The sequence below is a fragment of the Calonectris borealis genome, chromosome 11 (assembly GCF_964195595.1).
Source record: "Calonectris borealis chromosome 11, bCalBor7.hap1.2, whole genome shotgun sequence".
NCBI classification, from domain to species: domain Eukaryota; kingdom Metazoa; phylum Chordata; class Aves; order Procellariiformes; family Procellariidae; genus Calonectris; species Calonectris borealis.
In genome coordinates, this window is record NC_134322.1 from 24,104,857 (window position 1) to 24,118,661 (window position 13,805).

At 43.4% G+C, this 13,805-nt stretch overlaps 1 protein-coding gene and 1 long non-coding RNA gene across 7 annotated transcripts in view; one reads left to right on the forward strand and one right to left on the reverse strand.

The window, feature by feature from the left end:
• Positions 1 to 13,805, reverse strand: part of ZNF592 (zinc finger protein 592) — a 40,517-nt gene that overhangs the window by 3,349 nt on the left and 23,363 nt on the right. For 5 of the 6 annotated variants that reach the window (XM_075160660.1, XM_075160663.1, XM_075160662.1 and 2 more), the window contains 5 exons: positions 13,016 to 13,194; positions 8,448 to 8,624; positions 7,490 to 7,649; positions 4,311 to 4,592; positions 2,808 to 2,920 (listed from right to left, as the gene is read on the reverse strand). In XM_075160660.1, coding sequence (XP_075016761.1) covers positions 2,808 to 2,920; positions 4,311 to 4,592; positions 7,490 to 7,649; positions 8,448 to 8,624; positions 13,016 to 13,194 — 911 coding nt within the window. The remainder of the gene's footprint in view (positions 1 to 2,807; positions 2,921 to 4,310; positions 4,593 to 7,489; positions 7,650 to 8,447; positions 8,625 to 13,015; positions 13,195 to 13,805) is intronic. The other variant, XM_075160666.1, reaches the window with a different exon arrangement.
• LOC142086917 (uncharacterized) lies at positions 9,895 to 13,021 on the forward strand. Its single transcript, XR_012675275.1, has 3 exons — positions 9,895 to 10,415; positions 11,317 to 11,489; positions 12,885 to 13,021. It is a non-coding gene; the product is annotated as an uncharacterized LOC142086917 (long non-coding RNA).

The following is a 13,805-nucleotide window of genomic DNA, read 5'->3' on the forward strand; positions in this document are numbered from 1 at the left end:
GATGACCGAGGTCTACGGGAAATAAGTGCCAGGTCTTGCAGACACATAAACCACCCCCCTGCAGCATGGTGAAGTACACAGAGGTCTCCGTTAGCAATTGGGAAACCCAAGATTGACTTTGTACTCTTCTGCTGCCTGCCAGCATGACAAGGGGAAGGTCCATCAGCGACGCATTGACCTGAGCAATGAGGCAAGTAACAGCAGACTTCTCTGAAATGCACAAATTGCAGTTGAAATGTAGACAGCAAGGGATGAAAAGCAACAGAGAGGAGATGAAGTGTCTCTGGGCAACAAAGACATCTTTTAAAAGGAGAGAAGAAGATTCCTACTGATCTTCCAGTAACTAGATGCAAATTAAACAACAGTCAGTAATGATGTGAAAATGCAGACGGGCTCATTGAATACTTCTGGTTTTTAACAGGAACCGTTTAGATGATAAATCAATATTTAATAATGATGGAATTTTTCTCCCTCATGGAGGAAAGATGAGAGGTTATTAAGTGGTATTTATCAAAAATAAACATGTTGAAAATCAAGCCTTCCAGACATTTTGTACTTAAGACTTGGAAAATAACAGCAAGTTCGCATAACAATAACCAAGTAAATTATGAAAGAAAATACACAAAGCATCAGAATATTTTGCAATTTGTCCTAATTTAGAATTCTTTTCATGTGAGCAGGAAAAGAGGCTTTCCTAACCTGAATTACTCCAGTGACAAGCTTGGCAGGAGCAAGTCCTCCTTCACTGGTTTCTCCCTACAAATTTAACAGAAGGGAGAGACCTAAGCAGGGCAGGGGGAGAAGGGGAAATCACAACTTGACATATTAGAAGCCAGAGGGAGGTCACCTACAAGACAGCATGCTGGAGTCACAAAAATACTCAATTGTTGGATCAATGACAAATTTTACTCATGCTTCACATGGAAATCCAGGGGAAGAGGGTGACACGAAGTTAAGGCGTCAAAGCCCCTGAAGGGAGTAACAGGTGAGACTGATACAAACTGCCTGTTGGGAAGAAGAAAAACAGACACCAGCAACTAAGGGAAAAGAAAAGGAGCAGCAGAGATGTGATGCCTTACAGAGCACAGAAAGGAGCTGAGGAGGAATTCAAAGAGAGAGGACTTGCGAGCAACAGTCACAGAGATTTTTAGAACAGCGCTCTGGACAAACTAAGAGGCTGAACAGAAGACCTCAGATCCAAACAAAGAACAGCTGTTGGAGATGCTGGGACAAGTATTTCAAGGAAAAGGTTTCATTTGAAGAGTGCTGTGATTTCAGTAAGTCTCCCACTACAATAATTAAAGAGAGCATAACCATTGTCCAATTAAGACTTCATCAACAGATTTTGAGAAGGAACAACTACAAGCTTGAGAATTAAACACAACAACAATTCACTTGAATTTCTAGCTGTCTCTTCTCTGCTGTAAACATGGCATGACCATGGACCCTTGGATGAAGCTGTGGATCCACAACTGTATGTTGTTCTGAAAAGTAATAAAAAACTGGACTCCAGGGACTGTACAAGCTAATGCATACAGTAGGCTGGCAGGTTGTTAGGTATTTCTATGCAAATCCTTCTTCCCAGCTAGGCCTTATGTTCATTTTGATTCTGATACACTCCACTTTGAAAACAACTGATCCAGAGAGAATAGATTTCTACAAATCAGGTGCACGTAACTCCAAAGACCATCACCCACAAACTTAAAGCAGAATGAAACATGCTGGGAGCCAACAGTTCATCTTCTCCAGAGGTTCCAAGTCAGAGCACAGTTACAAGAAATGGGAAGTTTAGAACCTGGCCGAAAAATGTGTCAGGAATGTATTCCTATCAGGCCCCAGTGGTGATGCCAATACTTTATCCATTTACTAAAAGCTATTGTGGCTCACTAGGCAGTCCAAAGAAATAAAGCACATGAGGGATATACTCTTGAAGACAGGCTTTTAGTAACTTAAGTGCAGTAAAGTGACAGCACACTCTTCAGAAACATTTGCATTAAACCAAAATTTTAGTTAAATAAAAAATTCTGCCAACCTACATCACTGCAAACTTCCCGTCCAACACAAACGTGCTTTCATTCTGTTTCTGCAGGATGTCTCAGAATGAGACAGGAAGCAAGTTTGCACGGTCACTCGGCATACAACTTATTCTGCAACAGTAGATGAGAATGCAGCAGTTCTAGAGGCAGTTTTGTAAGCACTGGGCTTTGTCCTGAACTGAGACTGTATTCACAGTTAAAATATGTTCACCAGCACTGATTTTCATTCACTGCTGATTTACATAGATTGTCTGAAGTCCATTTTCCAATTTTGAGGTGCGTCTTCCAAGTAAATCCAGCAGGCTTAATTCTCCATTGCCCAGCAGCTTGTGCATTCAGTTCTGCCTGTGTAAAGTGGTGGCAAGATCTAGTGCCCCAGTTCATTAGGATTTTACACACCTTTTGTACCATTGTTTCATGGGGAAGGCACAAGAGTGATGCATGACTACACCAAACACGAAGCAGTGAAAGGTTCGCCCAATATTTTATTGCCTGTTCCACAAGGGTGCGCAATATAATTCTCATTTTGCACCTGCAGATCTCAAATCAAACCTTACCCTAAGTTTCCAAAGGGCACTGTGCAGTCAAAAGCAAGGACTTATTTTAGCCACCAAGTCTCTCACGTTTAACATATTCTTCTTCTTACTCTCCCTCAGTAACTTATAGACTGGAGTAGATAAGAGCAGACATGATCTATTACAAAGGGCTTCCAAACTTGAAGGATTAGCCTGTCGTTGAAAACAAATTTGAAAAGTGGCGTTCAGTACGTACCAGCAAGTATAAATTTTCTTTGCTGTGTCGTGATTATTGCGGATGTGTCTACGCAGACTGTTGGAGGCATTAAATGAGCGTTCACACTGTCGACAGGGGTATCTCTTCATAGACTAGCAGAAGAACAGAAATATCTTTTAATAACAGGGCGACCGAAGGCACTGACTGGATTCTAACATTCCCATGCTCTTCATCTGGACCTTACCTCTCAGCTGCAAAAAATCCCTCTTCCACTAATAAAGATCACTGAGATTTTGGGGTCCCACAGCCCACCAGTTGGCTAATACCAGCGCTAGTCTTATAAAAACTAGGACTAGTTAAAGCACATGCTTGATTTTTTTTTTTAATAGGAATTGCATTAGCTGCTTCTCCTGTGGGCTCATTTCACTACAGGACCCTCTGCAGAATTAATTCAGTGGAAGGTCCCTTCTGCCCCAGAAGAAGGCAGGACCCCAATGTGAAGTACAAGTCCACTTACCCTTCTGTCTCCTCATAATTCAGCACAATAAAAGGGCAAGATATTAAAAAGCATCACATAGTCCCGCTTGTTATCCATTTGTGATATCCACATCCCCCTACGCAACTCTGTAACTAGCCTCCTCTTCCTACAGTTCTTTGTATAACCTGCATGCATTCCACTTAAAATCTTCTTGGACTTGTTTAGTGAATACATATATGTATCGAACTTAAATATTTGGCAAATTTCCTACGTCTACAGGATTCAAATGGGAAAATCCAGCATTCTCACCCTGCCCCCATCTTCTTCTCTTGATACTTATCAAATAGGACAATCCAGCACTCCCCAAGTCAAGCTAGAAGGAATCAAAGACGATGATCCAGATTTCTACAGCCTCTGCTCATGGGACTCGAGAAGAGTGACTCAGTATATCAAACAAGAAGTCCTGATACCAAAGTACTAAGGAATCTGACTGCACACATCTTGGCCTATGTTCTGCCAGCGAGCAAGGATTAGCTTGACAGAAGCAGGTCAAGGCAACACAAGGCTTGAGCTGGATGAAACCAACAAAATTGAGATTTACAGTTCTTATAATGATAGCTCTGCGCACTGCATGAGTCTGTTACTCTTTCCCAGTTAGATGTAGCGATATCTACCAAACAATACATCATTTAAAGGAACTGTATGACCTTCTGTAACTTTGAGTGTAGATAGTTTAGATCAGACTGTTGAAACAGCAACTGGAGAAGACAGGACTTTCCATCCACTTACCCAGATGAGCCAAAGAGGAAGCCTGACATTAGATGCAGTGGAAGAAGGAACAGCAAAGAAGGTGAGGTACACAGGTTGTAGAGTATATGATCAAGGACAGAAAGTGTGCTTACAACAGGCTACATAATTTTTCTTTGTTCTAGCCCTGAGCTTACTCCTCAGTGAGCTGGCAAACAGATTCTCGGTTTCTTTTTGCCCCAAATAATAACGATTATCAGACTCTCTTGCTAAAAATATCTTGTTACCTAGCTGAAGTGTTTCATCTGAGTCCTTACCCTTCCATGACTTCTCTTCATGTGGGACACATAGGTTTCCCGATCAGGGATCCACTGTGAACATTCCTTGCAAGTCCAACCAGTTCTTCTCAGTCTGGACTTGGATTCAGGATTGTGTCCTTCCACCCTCATCATGTCCTTCCTTGGCAAAGGGGAATGGGAAGTCCCGTTGGCTACCGACAGCTCCTTTGGTGGGGTATGAACCTGGTTCCTTGATGCCTTCTCAGACTTCTGTCGAAAGTTTGAGAGCTCCTCAGGATTTTGGGGGACTCCATGAACACCCTGTATAACAATAATAATGGAACCACACCTAACATTTATATGTAATTCAAATTATACACCTTTATTTATAAATAAATAACATTTATTATTTAAATAAACAATTTAAGCTCCCGCCCCCACAAAACAGTATGTTGATGTCTTGCTCCTGCATATCTTCCCATTTCCCCTTGAAGCCAGCTCTAGTCCTTTCCCCGAGAAAGAAGAAATTTTCCCAAGAAACATGAAGCTTCTATTTATGTTTCCTGCGTGACAACAGCAGCTCCTTGGTGCTGCCTGTTTAACATTTTGGATGAGCTCTGAGAACTCTGGTTAAACAGGGAAGATGTAATGGAAGAGAAATGTTAATTGTCATTATTTCAAGAGCCTAAAAACACTAAAGCTCTAAAAACATATTGCTTTGGTAAGCTCTGAATGAAATGTTTGCTGTTATCTCGGGGGCTCCAAAGCTGCTTCATCTTTGCTCAAGGGACGGGAAGAGACAACCTCTCATTTTCTCCAACCCTACTTTCCTCAATTCCATAATGCCTATTGCTATTTACATTTTCACGGTTCAAAACTTTGCTCTTGACAAATAAAAGCAAGCATAAAGCCAGAAACCAGCCTTTTAAGGAATACGTCTCCAGGCTCTTTGGTTGTTCAACAGGCCAAAATCCAAAGTCCCCCAAAAGTTATTTTAACAAAGAAAATTGAACATAAGGAAAATAATCCAGAAACGAAGAGCTGTGGGAAAGCAAAAGCAAATAAAATAGCAACATACCAAAGAAACCTCAAGAAATTCCCCTAGGAACAACAACAGTTCCTCCACACAAAAGGATAATTTAGAGGTTTAATTGTGCACAGTAATTAATAACGGGTAAAGTTTCAACACACGAAGGCCCCAGGCCTTTGGAAGTCTTTCTGTGGGTTAGACACCAAACAAACTTCAAAACACAAGGTCTCATCTGAGACGCCTGCGTGCTTAGCACCTGATCCAGCTGATGTCCGCAGAGGCTCTTTCATGCAATGGCAGGGCAATGACAGCTGTGCTCCACAGCATTGCCAGCTATTTAGGGTAACACAAACACTTCACCTTTCTCCCCATCTGGAAGTCTCAAGAGTGTTTTATGAGGAAAGAGTACATTAGTACCCATTACTCCATTCCTCCTGTTATTACACCACTGCAGGGTAAAAAAAAGGAGCACAGAAAAATGAACTGACTTCTCTGCAGAATCAATAACAGGAACCAGACGTTCTAACTCCTACTCTTACGCTTTAGCAACGGAAAGCCAGGAAAGATGAGAAGGCACCCGGTTTCTTTATTATGCATGGAGGAGCAAATTAGACAGCACCTCCTATAAACTCTATATTGCATAAAGGAGCGGGATCTGATAGGAGAGGAGACGGGTTAGTGCCACAGCTACCCTGCCACAGCCAAAAAGCCTTCTTCAGTTACCATCTCAAAGACCTATTGATGGCCATGGTTAAAAGACAAAAGTTTTGTAGTGGAGATGTCAGGGTGCTGGTGCACAAACTGCTGCAGGCAGGTCCCTGGCAGTGGGATTTGCAAATGAGCCGCAACAAGTTGTGTACCTGAACTCAAGCCTGTCTTTTAGCATTAGAGTTGAATGCCTCTTTGAAGGTCCATGCCTTAATCTCGACTCTTATTTTCCTAGCTATAATACAGGAAGATTAGCAATCATCATCTTCACAGGAGGGATTCAAATTTTAATTCATTACTGCATGCAAAGCATTTCCAGATTTGCAAGTTAAAGGCATGGGGGAGAGAGCAAAGAAGCAGTTTTGATGGTTTTTGCTTTTAGGAGTGAGCTAACGAATCTTCTTGCTTTTTAAGTGTAAGTATAAACAAAATAAAGTCACTGATTAAAAAAAATGATGTCACTTTTTTCCTAATCAGGGAAATAAGACTTTGCAAGCTCCTTCTTCAGAATGCCATCATGAAATCTTCTGAGAGGATTTCCACAGCAATGTTGTTAGACACTGTACATAGAAACATACGGACTAAGACAACAGAAAAATGCAGCGCTCACACATTCATGAGATAATCAGATCTGCAAGTCCTCACACGCATCCCGCTAGAAACTACCACCAAATGGACAATAACCGGCTTTTCATATGTATAAAAGAGCGATGAATGATAGTGAGATTATTGCAGTGCTTATTGCAATATGAGCCATTACTGAGGGTAAATAGCAAAGCACTCTCCGGACCACCATTTCCACCGAGTTTTGGGGTTGCACACAACTACTCATTTCAGACCATCTTCTGGAGCAGCCCGAGTGGTGCCAGCGTGGACGCACACAAGGTGGGGGTCCCACCTCCCGAAGGCTGGTACTTCCAGGGCAATCACTTCTGCCTCTGTCACTCCCCTCTTGCAATCTGGTGTGGTTCTGCAGGCAAGTGGAGCAGCCAGGGAAGCGGGGCATTAAATTTCGTGCAGCCTCTCTCCAAGGCAGCTGCAAGGGGGCCAAAGCTCTCTAGGTGAGCACCCACGAGACGGAGATTCAGCTTTCATTATATAAATTGAGTAACACTGTGGGCAGAGAATACTTCTTCCTGTCTCCCAACCAAAGATAAAGCTCCCGCCCTGGTTTAATCACTTCCTTGAGTTTAATATAGAACAGTTAAAAATCAAAAAGATTCACCCGTAGAAAACAAGCCTTTGTCATAAGGTTAAATTACATACAGATAAGAGTACGTGCCTGCATTATTACAACTAACACAAAATGCTCCACTGATGTTTCCAGATAATACTGTAAATCATTGTAGTCTACTTTTCCACTGATACATTCCTCAAGAACCTTCCACTTCTTCAAGCAATTTCCTCACACAGTTGATGTAAACTCTCTGTGAACTCAAAAAATAGGACCTCGTATCAGCAAGTGGTGGGAGTTACCTACCTTAACGTGCTGCATTAACTGCTGTTTCTGCATATACACCAGCTGACACTGTGGGCACTTAAACACTCCCACTAACAACTTGTTGGTGTTCTGCTGGAAGTGCTCCTGGAGCAGCTTCTTCTTGTTAAATACAGTCTCGCAAGAGCATTTGTAGATCACCCTGGAACAATTAAAAAAAGTAAACTCAGTCTCTCTTCATTAGTTATCTTAGTAAGACAGTGGAAAAAGTTATCTCAGCAACTTCAGAAAGGGATGGGCTTCTGAGGAGGGCTGTGCTCTCAATGTATTGTCAACACACCCACGTGGACAACTGAACCATTAACTCAACTGGGAAGAACAACAAAATGCCTCAGGCACATACCACAGCTTTCTAAAAATAAGTTTACTTCTATGCATATGCATAACTACCTACGTGTGTGTGTCGGTAAGTGCAGTCAGATGGGAGCAAACTCAAAGTATACTAGCTAGCTACACATTACTTTCAATCCCACCTTTCCACAGTCCTTCCCTTAAAGCACGCATTTTCAGCAGTAGCTCAAGGCTTGGAGGGGAAAGGTACAGAGTGAAAAAAACAGGAGGTTTCTCTCTAGTGATTTTTGGGGGCCACGCTGCGTGGCATAACTCTCCTCTTTCGAGTGCCAGATGCAGTAGTTACCCTGGAGCCATCTACCAAGAGGTGCCACTCTGGGTCCTGCTGGGAAAAGAGGTGACAATTCAGATCCTTCTACGGATGTTCAGCTCTTCCCTGCCCAAACGCCTCTCCTCCTACCCAGGGAGACCGCGTTCATACCAAGGAGAGCACACTGAGGCTACAAATGGACCCCTGCCGGCAGACAAAGTGGCAGCTCTTCTTCTCTTATGAGGACAGAAACCGAAAATAGAAAAAAATTTGGAGGGAAAGGGGGAATCCCAGAGCTATCCAGCAAAGGAGAAGAAGAGATAAAACCAAAATGCTTACTGAGTAGTCTTGTGAGGCTCTGCTGGGTGCTGGCTGGTCATGTGAGCCATGGTGCTGTCGGCCGACTTGAAGGCCATCGGGCAAAAAGAACACTTGTGGAAGACTTCACAGTGTTTCTCATGGATGTGCACTTTCAGCATGGCGAGGGTCATGAAGACAACTCCACAATGGATGCACCTGGGGGACGCACAAAGAAAGAGCCGAGTTACAGCCACAGTGTTGCTTCCAACACACACGCAAAGCGGCGCAGATGGAAACAAGCACCAGGCTACGGCGGATCCTCGTTTAGTCTCTTCAATAGCAACGTGGAAGAGTCAAGGAGGAATACAACATCGGAATCCACAAGCTGGGCAGATCTCACAACTAGATGTTAGCGACACGCAAACGAGATTTATAAAAGAAGCCTTCAGAGACTAAAACAACCCAGAAAGAATAAAGGAAGATGTGCTTCAGCAAAATGCCAGCCCTGTATCTGTGAAAGCCAATTCCGCCACAGGTACAAGTGAAGAACTAAAGTAAAAGTATCTGATGAGATCTCCGGGTAGCAATAAGCAGCGTAAATACCAGTTAATCCCCAGTACAGAAGAAGAATATTCAGCTAGGAAATCTTCAGTAACCCTGTACAATTGCTTCTCAAACTCCACTAAGCACTAGAAAATAATGACAGCAATAGCAAAGATACTGAAAACAGCAACAGAAACACCCAAGGAACTGATTAAGCTCATTAAAATCATTAAGACACAGGTGTTGCCTGGAAAGTGCTTGTCTGGGAGCTGGGGGGATGCTCCGGGAGGAGAGAGAGGGAGAAGCAGAGGCTGCACATGAAGCCAAAGGATGCTTCTCGGCAGCTGAAATCACAGACCCGGGGCCAGGAGGAGAGCCAGGGTCATCCTGCCGGTCACAGCCTGCCTCTCCTCCCAGCGCACTCCTGCGACAGGCCCTGCCTAATACTTCCCCAGGATGGCAACAACCGGCAGCCGTACTGTACTTAGCTTCAGTACTCCTCCCCAGCACCCACCCGCCTGCTGTGCTCCGAGAGAAGCCACACGCCATGTGCCGAGGGCACATGAGGATGCAGACACCTGCCCTTGCCTGCCTCGGCCACACCGGCTGCAGGGTTTACCATTCCCATAGGAGCACCTACGCTGATCCGGGACCAGAACAGCCTCTCCTAAGACGACTCAATCAAAATGACTAACGGCAGATCTCCACTTAAGTGAGCATGGCACATACAGACCATTATAGTAGAGGAGCTCGGCTGGGCAATCCGCTTGCGCTAGTAGGATGCAAGAGACACATAAGGGATAACTTCCTCCGGTGAGGCTGGAGTTAAGCCTCCTTATAAATATTTTTCTCCTTCGTTCTGAGGTCTGCTGTTTGCCTGCGGCGCTGTTAGGGTTTGTGCGTTCAGCAGCGCCACAGCACGGACGCTGCCGTCGCAGATGGACCCCAGCTATCGAGCAACTGGAAGAGCTCCAAGCCCGTATCAAAACCAAACAAGCCGCTAGATTATCCTTCCCTCTGAACGAGCCTCCCGACAGCGTTTAGGAAACAAGCCCATGCTTTGAAGTTACACTTCAAAAGATTGTTAGGCAGAAGCCAGCCTGAAGGAGCCAAACTCTCTCCCCCCCAAAATATACACAGAAATGCCGTTTTCTTAAATTTAGAGAGGGAAGCAGTGACAACAGCTGGTGTCATCTTTGGGGAAGCATGAAAACATTCTGCTTGGGTATCTCTGCCTTCAAGCCTGATCCTCATTCACGTGAGATGAGAAGAGAGGCTTTCTAGCATAGCAACACCAGGAACTGTGTTATTATGGAAGAATAAATTCCCCAAGTATAAATGGAAGAACAAATGCTAATCCTGACTGTAAGGTCTGGCTGGTATATCCAGGAATATCTGACAGGCTTCTTCCACAAACACTCCCCGAACTAACAAGAGATGGTTCTGCATTAATGCTCAGTTTCGGTAAGTACTTCATTTAGAATTAGGCACGAAATAAGTACTAACTCAGAGTCAAATGATCACAAGTTAATTTAATTTACAGTAAATGGAAGTTTAAACAACAGCCACTTTGTAATCAAGAATCCCAGTGCCAGACGGATGAAGTTTGATAAAGTAAACCAATTAGCAGAACAAAGTGGATGGAGGATGTCAGAGGCTTGCCATGTAATTTCTGCAAATTGCAAACTCTGCTATCATCTCCCCAGCACGGGGCAATAATTTGCAAGAGAAGACTCTCGGATAGCCTCAGGGCAAGGAGGGGTGGCATAAAAGTCTTGGAAAGCATCCTGCGAGAGAAGATAAAGCTACAAGATGTTGTCTTAACTCTCTGAACGTTTCCTATGCCATCACCTTCCAGCCCCTCAACTCTCTACATGGCCCCGAACAGGAAAACGAGTCCCAGATCAGTGGGGACACTGGAAGGTGCTTGGAAAAGATGGGGAGGTGACACTTGGAGGCAAGTGGAAAGGAGCATTTAGTACAGGCTTGTTGATTTTAATTTTTAACTGCAGAAGACCTTTCTCATTTTCAGTGTAATCAGTAGCCATGACTAAAACCCAAATAAAACAACCTTACTCCAAACTTAATTGAATGCATTCGGGTATTAGCAGAAAAGGAGACAGAATAAGGATTGGTCACAAAAACAAAACCAAACTTATGCATCAGAAATTCAAGAAAAACAGGCATATAGTGAGAAGCAGCAAAAGTCCTGGGAAGGATTTAAAAGAACTCCTTGGCTTTTCAGCTCTGCGAGTAACAAAAGTGAAAGAAAAGAAGTCAAGTTGCTACGTGACCACAGGGCAGATGCCATGGATTATCTAGACACGGTTCTGCAACTAAAATTTATTTCTTCTGTTTTCAACAGTGCCAATGACATCAACCCTGCAGCAGAGACAGGCAGGATAACAAGGATGGCACAGCCAGAAGTTCATCTCTCTGGTGGACTCAGTTTTCACAGATGAGCTTGAGCAGATGTGAATTAGAGGAGAAGTTAAAGAAATTTAGCTTCTAGAGAAGCTGGGTAAAGCTAAAAAATCCGTAAGTATCATTCTTGAGCTCTGTCTTGGTTTAGATCTTCATTAATGTCCCTGGCACAGAAAGCAGATATTTGCTAATGACATCTGTAGACGGATGGAAGCTCTCGTTGCCGACAAGGATTAAGGCATCATAAAGATATTACTGTAATACATCTGGAATGAATAATGTTTTTAAAAAATGCCAGGTCATACACTTAAGAGTCAGGACCAAGCTCTGCTGCACACTGCAAGCCCATCAGTTGGAAATAGAGGGGAAAGGACTTGCGTTGGATCACTGCTAAAAGACTGAGCTTCCTATACAATGCAGCTCAGGCCAGCGTAATCCTGTGACACGTTATTGATCAAGGCATCGATGGGGATGGGGATGCTGCACAAGCAGCTCAGCACGATGAAGCTGTGCCTGCATTTGGAATTCTCAGGTGCCAGTGAAGTCCAAAGAACTGCACCAAACGCATGGTTAGCTTTCTGACATCTATTCCATTCCCATTTTTCCATCTCAGGGAAAACATTTTTTTCCAGCTCTCCTCCTTCTCTCAGATTAACTCATTTTCAAACAGCCCGAGTATCACAGCCATTTAATTTGCAATGGAATTAATTCTTTTTTGTGGGCTGTGCCCCCTCAAATCAGATCCCACATAAAAAAACCTTATCTGTATATAATTAAATTCAGAATCCTTTTTTTATGTGTCTCTTGTCTTCATGGTTGAGAGAAAAAGCCCTTGAAAACCTAAGTGTGATTTCAGAACAAACCACACAGTGGAGGCTTCCTGAATTTGCAGACATCTTAAAAAGACAGCTCCAAGAGCAGAACCTACCCTATTCATTTTAAATTTCGAAGTATTTAATGGCAATCGGAGAAAAAACAGAACTTTAAGGAATCTTAAGAGGTCACCTAATCTCATCTCCCAAGCAAATCATCTGCGTCTTAAGAGCTGTGCTGCAGCTGAGGTGATCTAAACATGCCAAGGAGGAAAGGCTTGTAGGGAAAAGTAATGTCTTTTATTAAAGCAATCAATTTGGTTGGAGAAAAGGCAACACATACACACCACCGCATCCAGAACCTTGGGAGCCTTCCTCCATCTGTTTCAGTTCATGAGAAGTTTTTGGAGAGTTCTAGGGGCATACAAGAAAATAATTTATGCCCTTCTTGTGAAGGCACACATCCCTCAGTCCTTTATAACTGACATAAATAGAAGTTCAAACCTTAAAGAGATTTAGAGAATTGAGATCTGCAATCTTTTTGCTGTAAATATCAATCCTGAGACGTTCGTCTGCAACTTGAAGTCAACACAAGCATCTTTCAGCTTAAAGCTGCCTCAAAATCATTTCTGCTCTCAGAAACCTCCTCTTAAATCCATTTAGTAATTCCCCATTTCAAATGTGTTTTGTCATGCAGAAAACCATGCCAGGCCTGGGCTACATCCTCTTTCGTTTCTGCTGTAAGGAAGACACATTTCCAAAGATCTAAATCCAAGTTTCCCATTCCCTCTCACCGTCTCGGCACGGACCCTCTGGAGCCACACAAACCTGAATCCGACTTTGCGGGAGTAATGCAGGCAGTTCTCCTTGACGTGAGTTTGGAAATAAGCGGAGCGGCAGACGGCGCCGCACTCTGGGCAGCAGTACGGAGACTTGTGAGCGTGGATCCTCTGGTGAGCACAGTAACTGCACTGGTTGGGCAGCATCATCTGGCACACTTGACACGTCTGATGAAGGAAAGATTGCATTATTTAGTTATTCTCTATTTGCTTTTTCCCCCCCCTAATTCACCCTAGAAAACTTGCAGGTTTAGAGGAAGCTCCAGCATATTCCTCTAGTATTAGCATTAACTCTACGAAGCTCTTCGGCTGGCCTTCTTATCAACTTTTTCCACAACAACCCTTACAACTTCCACAACTAGCCATTTCTGATGACAATATCCATTCTTAAACCATGTCCTCTGTGGTTTATTTCCTTTCTTCCCCCTAAAAAAGGAAAACAAAATCTTTCACCTCTTAGCTCTGAAGATGTTCTGCTTGGTGCTGCCTTCATTTCCGCATTAAGGCACTTGAGAAAGAAAGCACTTTTCTCAACAAGCCCCCACCCCGCACCAAAATCACCCCAAAAAATCAGGGAAACTCCATTATACCCCGACTTGAAACCCTTACTGCAGTGATGTCCTGACGTGCAGCAACCTCCCCCACCAAAACCACAGTTGTGTCTCTTGCAAAATTTCTTTGGACCAGATGAAATCTGAACTTTCAAAGACTACAAACCATGTGTGCTATGATACCATTATAGAAACTTCTTGATAATTAGAAATGATACAAAGACTCTT